This window comes from Mugil cephalus, chromosome 12, assembly GCF_022458985.1.
Source record: "Mugil cephalus isolate CIBA_MC_2020 chromosome 12, CIBA_Mcephalus_1.1, whole genome shotgun sequence".
In the NCBI taxonomy this organism is placed as follows: domain Eukaryota; kingdom Metazoa; phylum Chordata; class Actinopteri; order Mugiliformes; family Mugilidae; genus Mugil; species Mugil cephalus.
The window spans coordinates 6,630,661-6,639,431 of record NC_061781.1 but is presented as its reverse complement, the minus strand read 5'-3'; the positions used below and the strand labels follow the sequence as shown (position 1 = coordinate 6,639,431).

Sequence of the window (8,771 nt, the reverse complement as noted above, 5' to 3'; positions counted from 1 at the left end):
GAGTTAAATTAGGAAGCTGGCCACGATAACAACGCCCCCATTAATCAAAATGTCGTCCTTTCAAATTCCTCGTGTGCCATGGGTGAGTTGATGTGCGGGAGGGGGGAGGGTTAGAGCAACACTGGAACTGTACGTTCATTAACTAGTGTAACTCAATCCCTTGGAAAATAAGAACAACGTTGCTTCCTGAGACAAATACCGGAGGGGAATCAAATCAAACTCACTAAAGATGATTGCTGATTGGATTGTGGCCTGTATTCCTCCTTCCATCTAAGCAGAAATCTCTTTATTGTAAACTTCTATTTTTAACTGGTATTGTATCTTAAAAAATATAATAAAAAATACATAATTTTAGCAGCTCAATAAACTCGGATCAGTGCACGAAAATAATAAGAAATAGGACCAACAACGAAACGTGCATTGCTGGACTTTCAGTTACAATCCTGCAGTTAATCGACCAGCTAATGATACAAAAATGCTTTCACATTAGGCCACATATTTTCTGCCAATAGCCCTGGGTTTAATTTCGAAGCACTTCAGTGTTATTTAAAATGCAACTGTCAGTCACCTGTCAGGCTTAAACGCTTGGCTCTGCCAACATCTGCCAGGCGCAAGCTTCACCTGTTGCATTGTTAGTCGTCTGGATAATTCTGGTTAAATCAGCTGCTGCCTCCTGATAAAGTCTCTCGCCGCACGGAAAGACCTCATGCCGCTTGTGTTTACTGCAACAAGCAGATTCCCTTTAAATTAGCGTCCTGAAGGACTTTGTCAAATCAAAACCACGTGTTAGCAAACATACAGCCTTGTTGAATTAAAGTTCATCCCCGCGCTGCCCTCCATCCAACCTCGAAGAAAAGAGCTCGCTTATTTGATTAACCCCAGCGTAATTACAGCGTGCGTCCTCTCCACGGTTTGCCATTTAGTCAGTCGTATCATTTGCAAATTAGGAACGTATTAATGTGGCTCCTAGACCCAAATTATGTGGGACGCATTGTGGCGATACTGTTGGAATATTTTACATCTTGTAGGTCTGTTTGGGATCTAAGTTCAGTGCGTAAAAATATGTGGACACCAGAATAAAACCAGAGCCAAAGCGAACACATAAAAAAAACTCCTTTACATTAAAATCTCGTTACATTTTGGACTAACAAAGAGCGTTCATGTGTTTGTGACAGTTTGTTGTCAACTGAGCTTATTGGTGAAACAGTCCCATTCAGAGGCCACCGGGCTTGCATGGCCTGCTGCGCCATAATGCTCGGCACAATCCCTTCAATGTCTGCTAAGTGTTTTTGTCAATATTAGCGGGACTACTTGGGGGAAGTTTATAATTGGACACGTGTTTTCCCCGCTTTTTGTCGTTTGGAGATCTACTGATCCCCTTTGTAATTGTTTTTTAAAGCAATGAACTATCCACAAGGAGGGGTAAGGGCTTCTTAAGAGCTTCCTTTCAGCCTTTAGAATTGGCCAGAGCGACCCGCCGAGCAACGTGGAGGCCCAGAAGTATTTAATCCAGGAGATGTGCCCATGAGGCTGTCACACAGCAGAGATTCGCGCAGGTTCATCAGTTTCTCCGGTAAACTCCAAGTACTCTGTCGTCTGCTCCTCCAGAAAACCTCCATAGTTTATTCTCCTCGTCAGGAAAATAAATATCGCATTTTTTTGTTTGTTTAATTATTTTTAATATGGAAGACATATTCTTTGACCTCGACCAAGATGGTACCACGGATTTTGCATTTTGGGGACAGATGGATCAAAACATTCAGTTCCAGACTCAACTGGATGCCTTCCTGCTGGACTGCACCTCAGCCAACGGCCAGCTCTCCCCTTGGTCCTCCTTTGGCTGTCAGTCCATGTTTCCGGACGCACAGCTGACCTTCACCGACCTCGACGTGCAGTCTCCGGGGGCGGGCGTCTGCGCTGAAGGTGAGAGCTCCTCTGTGGACGAGCCCCTGGAGGTGACCAGGCGCAGAGCGCGGCGGATGTTGTCGCATCCCCCGTACAAGGTGCAGCGGCACGCAGCCAACATCCGGGAGAGGAAGAGGATGCTGAGCATCAATTCCGCCTTCGAGGAGCTCCGCTGCCACGTACCGACGTTTCCCTACGAGAAGCGGCTGTCCAAGATAGACACGCTGAGGCTGGCCATAGCCTACATCGCCCTGCTGAGAGAGATCCTCATGTCTGGCTGCGACCCCAAGTCCTACGTGGACGAGTGCATGAAGAACGGCTACAAGAATCAAACCAACGCTATTTGGAACACAAGTGGTGAGATAATCACTGTCATTAGCTCATCAACATCATGAAATAGTCACTGGCCAAGCAAACGGCTGAATCTTAAACAACAGGTGCAACCAAATAAAATCTTCCTGACAGTCCAATTTAAATGTGCTGAGAGACAGAATTTAAACAATGACATTAACAAGAAATGATTTATTCCATTATTATTACAACCTTTTGCACGACTTAGCTGAACACGTCTGCACAGTTTTTAAAAATACCATAGGTGGGCTATAAGAGCACCTTAATATTATTTATACTTCAAGTTCACTTGTGTGTGAAATATGCACATAAACACATACAAACAAAAAGTGTAAAGTATAGCCTTTAAAGCCTCAATTTGATGTGTGCTGGTTATTTAGATACGGCTGGCACATGCCGACATTTACATAACCCACAGTAGAAAGAACCATTTGCAGTCTGGAACCTATTCTTACAGAAAGACTTTTGACAACTATTTATAATGTCATCAGTGCACAGAAAATATGAATTGTTAGCTAATCACTATAATCCCACAAAGCAGATGTCACTTCAAGCAGCTCTCTGTGTGTTCGGTGCAGAGTTTTTCTCCCCAGGTGGGTTCCTCCGGGGCATTTGCCCTTAAATGAGCCTCACTTTTATCAAAAAACAAGCACTTGTATTCTTACTGCCTCCATTCGCTTAACTAATTCTGTGGGAATCTGCTCTGAAGCCTCTTTTCAGGAGTAAGTGTGCCCCCAATCACTGGGCCCAGACCCTAGGACTTGTTAAACAGTCATTAAAATGTATCGAAACTTATGTGTTTGTCCTGCTTTTGTCTCTCTCTGCCCCTTTGCGCCCCTTTCTCAGATTTGACAGCCCGCCTCTCTTGGATAAAGTGGGATTAGCTGAAAAACACTGGGCACCCCAGACGAGGAGACTGTTGCAGGGAGGTGGTGCAGGTTTGTTCCTCCCTCCTCTACATGTCAAAGACAGGCCGGCGGGCGCGGCAGAGCCTGCCGACCGACATCTGCAGACTTCTCACCAGGTCACACACCTCAGGCTTTCTCAACTCTTTCGAACCCTGTCCTCGGAGGCTTTTTTATATTCTAATTTATTGTTGACTGATAATTGAGAGCTATTGTTGCTGGGGCAGGGGAGGTCCTGGCATTGTTTTCCCAAATTCATGGCACTTGTCACAGAGGGGCACCTTGGCATGAGACTGAATGGACTTGCTGAGGACTCATACTTCTGCATGTAGCTCTGAAGTGTTTTCTGGACTCCCGCTCATTAGGCTGCGAGTCGACGTGTTAAAAAGAGCCATGATCATGTAAATGAGACCATGGGCGTGAGAAGCAGATCAGTGCAACATGTTTTCGCATGTCAGGTGCTGTGTGGAGAGATGGCAGTAAGGCTGGTTGTGTGTTTTTTTTTTTGTTTTTTTCATGTGCAACCCCTCTCGGCTATTATTTGTTTATTTATTTATTTGTTTGTTTGTTTATTTATTCTGAATTATTTATGTCAAAAACATTTGTACTGCTTTATGAATATCTGCTTCAAGACAAATTGTAGTTACGTGTTGAATTTCGAGCTAAAATGAGCATGCTGTGTTTTATCGTGACTCACTGCACATTTAAAGCTACTTGTATAAAAGTCTAATTTTTCATAAATGAATCACCGCAGCTCTTTAGAGAGGTTCTTTTTATACATCTCTATTCCTACATTTTCACCAGGGTTTTAATTGTGACATCTTACTTCATGTATTTTTTGTATTAAGGTCTTTATGTAGCTCATCTCTCTCAGAGAGAATTGATTTTTGTGTAAAATGATTTACACTTATTCTGTGTGGCTTCACTCTAATATGACAATATCCATCTAACACACAAACATCCCTCCTAGAGCCTTGCTAGCAAAAACAAATAATCATAAAATAAATATTAATAGTTTACAGCTGATCTGTGCTACAGATGTAATGATTCCAATCGTTTTAATCATTGTTATCATCAAAATTACTGAATTTGCGTATTTCATGTTGAAATACAGGGGAGAGCCGTAAGGTGAGCTCGGATCGCTCATACCTATCTCTGTATGTCACCAGTGTTATGTTTTTTAGACATGTTCACTAGTGCTAATGCATGTCACCAGTACTAAAGCACAGACAGGTTGTGCTAACATGCTTACAATGAGAATGCTGTAGTGCAATGTAATGCAACCGTAGCCCTTTGCTAAATGATGCTAAACAAAAAGTACAGTTGAGAGGCAACGTTATCTCAGCTTATTATTTTATTATTAAGTGGGTCAGTCATCAAGTTTCAGCATAATATGGAGTTTTAATTCAGTCCTTTCATTCACTGTTAAGACTGATGTTGCTAAGGAATTCATGTCAGGTACATTTATAGCCATTGTTTTACTCCTCAGATGTGCCAGTGTAGCATCAGCAAAGCGGGTGATGTAGAGTGGCTAGATTATTTTTACAACATTGTAGTTCGTCATAGGCTAAGGTTTCCTCTCAACCGGACACAGTTGCTGCTCCAGGTGCTAGTTAGATGTTTAAACCAGGCAAAGGGAGTCAACAACCCTCCCATTCTCCTATTGCACATTCACTTTTACTGCCACTAATAGAGCCCTTAGGAAACAATTATGAAGCAACCCAGTGGTGGGACCTAGACTTTAGTCATAAGGGCAATATATGGCTAATAACTTTCTGCTTTGGGGGGTTTTGGTCACAGTAAATTACCAGGGGCTGCCCACTTATTATGGAAATTAATGAGGAGAAACAGCTAAGGTAAACTGGACAAGCAGATTTTTGGACATAAAAAAACTGGCAGATTAGATGCAGATCAGTTAATTCTGTTTCTTTTTACTTTATTCCCATGTCCAAAGGAAGCACTTCAGTGTTTCAGAGGTCAGACACGTTTCCTGACCTCAATCACACGGCCCACGTATTGTACCAGACCAAAAACTGAAACAAATAATGACCAGTGAAATTAAAACAACAGAACAATTGAAAAGAAATACAAATACAGACAAAGAAATACAAATACTAATGAATGAAAATGAAATGAAATGTGGAAGAGGATCCACTCTACAGGTAGCCAAATAACATTCTTAGTTAAAAGTGATTATACACTGAGTATAATTTAATTAACAATATTCAGTTTCTAAAAGAACTTAAACACAGTTCTCCTGTGACCCAGCTCCACCTGCTTATGAAGACCACGAGATGCAGTTAAAAGCTAGTAAGTACACAAGGTTAGTCAAACCATGAAAGAGTCAATTCACGTATTTATTAATGGTCTATATAGAAGCATTGCTTGACGCCATATAGTGTTTCCTTACGATCACAGCGGGATCTCCACCCATCAAAAACAGCCCTGAATTCCATTCAGATGAGATATGATTCAGCCAAGCGGAAAATTCTGTGGTCCAGAATGAGTAAGATTCTTCCAGTCTGTGGACTGCATCAGACCCTTTTTTTTTTTTTTTTTTTTTTTTTTGCGTTGAGGTAGTTTATTGATTTAACATCCGGCAGAGTCATACTGACAAACACAGAGAGGCTGCTCTGCCATCAGCCGGCAGGTGTGTTTATCATGTTAGTGTAACTCTGGAGTCTGGCCCTTGCACTTGTAAATATAATTAGTGCATCACATCCTGTTGGAACAATGTTGGAATCTGGATGAAAGAAGATCTGAAACAGATCTGCCCAGAGGTCACAAATCAGTCAGAATAGAAAAGCCTACGAAGTTTTAAATGTGACATATATGCATTGCATAAAGTGGTTAAAATGTATACTAAACTTAATTTAAGATTTTGTTGAAATTGCTCACTTTGAAGTTTTCTACTACAGAGTTTAGGTATAAAATATCACGTTACCCACTAATACTTCCAATAAGCCAGAGGGTGCACTGATGTAGACTTGGAGATGAAAAACACCTGTTTGTACAGATTTTTGAACACGGGACATAAGGCTGTTATTTATCTGCATACTGTTTGAACTCACAGGTACAGTAGGGTCAGACACATACAAAACATGTATAGGTATTTTAGTATAAGTATTTTAGCTTTAGTTTTTTTTTTTTTAATTCAATTCCTATTGCACTAAAGAAATTGTACTTTCTTTATTCTAGTGCATGAAAAATTAGAGGGAAACTAGAGGAGGCTGTTAAAACTGAGTGTTTTTCTCGGCTGGTATATTTTGCACTCTTGGGATCACACAGAATGTGGTCACTGACGTTTTTTTTTTTTTTTCATTTTAAATGTTTACCTCTAACAACACATACATCCAATGTGCAAATAAAAAAACTGTCACAGTATAGAACAAACTCAAACCAACAAGGTGACAAAAAGATGTGTACTTAACATGGCAGTCTTGAGGACCCGAGTTTGTTTTTGGCGACACCTGTGGCAGTAAGTGGTAATAGCAGGTTTGTTTTTGAACTTCTCAATGTGCCCATGTGACATCATCAGTCAGTTGTATATACAGTCAATGAAGATGACAGGGTCACACAACGCTAACTGTAAGTTGCTTAGGATTTTGTGTGGGATGTCTCCACAGACTCCAGTTTCTTAGTACTGTGAGGGCAAGTGTTTTTATACAACTTGATTGGCCCGCCCTGGACTCAGTTGCCATGTTATTCTCACGCTTGAACACAAAATGTGACATAACAGAGATTTGTAGATAGAACTAGAACTTTTTTTCAGGTTGCCTCTTTAAAATGCAAAAACCAAAGCTGAACATGTCGATATGCAGAAAGAGTTAAAGAACTGAGTGCGTTATCAAGCCATTAAATCCATAAGTGACCTATTATCGTCAATTTTGAAACTACGACATTTTAAGTAGCTTTAACTTTCTGACTCCTGAGCTTTGCTTTTAACTGGTGTAACTGAAAATAGGATAACATCTCATTTAACCGAGGGGGCAGCATGTGGGTTCTTTTGTGAAGCAGACTCACCTAAATAACTTACATAAAACAAACATCTGCCCCCTCAGACTAGAACGGTGACTCCCCAGGAGCCGCGCACCTACCACCGATCGCCATGGTGACCCAGCGTGTTGGCACTTTAATAGCTGTGAAACTCTAGTTAAGTGGCTCACCTGCTTTTCTCATTCCAGCGCCTCTTCTCAACACAACACTGCGCTTTTAGCCTCAGAGCTAATAACTCAGATCAGAGAGCGTGAAGAAAAAAAATGTGGTGTCGTCTCAGGCCGTCCAAGGGGCCTGCGCCGCGAGGGCCTTGTACGGCGAGGGGGGCCACACATTTGAAGCCTCCTCTGTTGAGTGCTGGAACGCTCTATAATGTCCTCCTTGGACCAGAAGTGCAGGCCTCCTGGTGGCCAGAGAAAACAATCAGTTAGAAGAGAAATAAACACGGTCAACTCTGCAGGTTCTCTGAGGCGTTAGCAGGATGTGTTAAGAGTGATATCAGGATTCGCGGTGAAATTAGAAGAAAAAATAAAGGGTAGCCACAGGGTCAGACAGATTTATTATTCTTGAGGATCAACTAGCAGAGCTGAGCGTGTTATTGGTGACACAGGTGACGCTGAAGGAGTGACAGTAGACTGTAAATGCCACCTCTGTGTTGACATCCGGGGATCTTCAGCCGGCTTTTCAGAGCCCAATCAGCAGAACAAACAACAGCCCTGTTTGCCAAGCACTGCCTTCCCCCAGACTAACCCCACTGTAGCCCGGCCCGACCGAGCCACCTGGCTAACACATCGCACTGTGAACCTGGGCCTGCCTTCACGCTAACCTTGGCACCAGGGTCACAAGTGCAGCTCTAATTACGCTAGACTATTTGTGCAGGGGGCTGCCCCATCAGCACCCGAGCGCTCGGCCTTTCTGTCATTTGTTCAGCAAATTTACTCTGACCCCACCATCACGACCCACCCCCCCACACCCCCTCTGTTCGGCCTGGTTAAAGTTCAGATTCTGGAAGTAGTACATGCATAATGAATATAATTGTGTTATAGCCGGCGTAATTGCTCTGGCAACTCTGTTTTATGTAACTGTCAAGTCAGTGAAGTGCATTTACGTTGAGCGCGGCTGAATTTAGCATTTGTGACTTTGTTCCAAGAGCGTTCTCTTATTGGACAAAAGTGATAAAATAAACAGTGTATCCTTCTGCACCCCACCTCAACACACACACAATCCATTTGTGTATACGCGTATAAATATGTAGTTCAGGTGGCAGAGTGGGTCAGCCATTAATCATACGGGTTCAACAGCTACATGTCGACGTGTAATCGAGCCGCATACTGATCATTGTGGAACGGTTTAGGCCACTTTGGACAAATCGCATAACGTAGTGTAATCCATATTTTTAAAGTTTCTTTTTAAAGTGTGCGCACTTTTCCGCTTAATTTTGTCCGACAGGGAGAGTTTTGAAACCAGGGCACCTTAGCTAACAGATACAGCGTGTCTGAACAGAAATGGACACAGAAGTGTAGATCATGATTCCTTCTCTTCGTGCACATCTCCCATAGGGTGTAAAGCCTCGGAGAGCCGCACTTCAAAGCCTGGCTTATCCATTTGATGGCC

General features: G+C 42.4%; 1 protein-coding gene across 1 annotated transcript; it reads left to right on the top strand.

Moving 5' to 3' along the window:
- The first annotated feature begins 1,289 nt into the window (after positions 1 to 1,289).
- On the top strand, positions 1,290 to 3,798 carry LOC125017768 (pancreas transcription factor 1 subunit alpha). Its single transcript, XM_047601243.1, has 2 exons — positions 1,290 to 2,262; positions 3,103 to 3,798. Exons 1-2 carry the CDS (start codon positions 1,683 to 1,685, stop codon positions 3,138 to 3,140), a joined length of 618 nt encoding a protein of 205 aa, XP_047457199.1. The 5' UTR covers positions 1,290 to 1,682; the 3' UTR covers positions 3,141 to 3,798.
- The last annotated feature ends 4,973 nt before the right edge of the window (positions 3,799 to 8,771 follow it).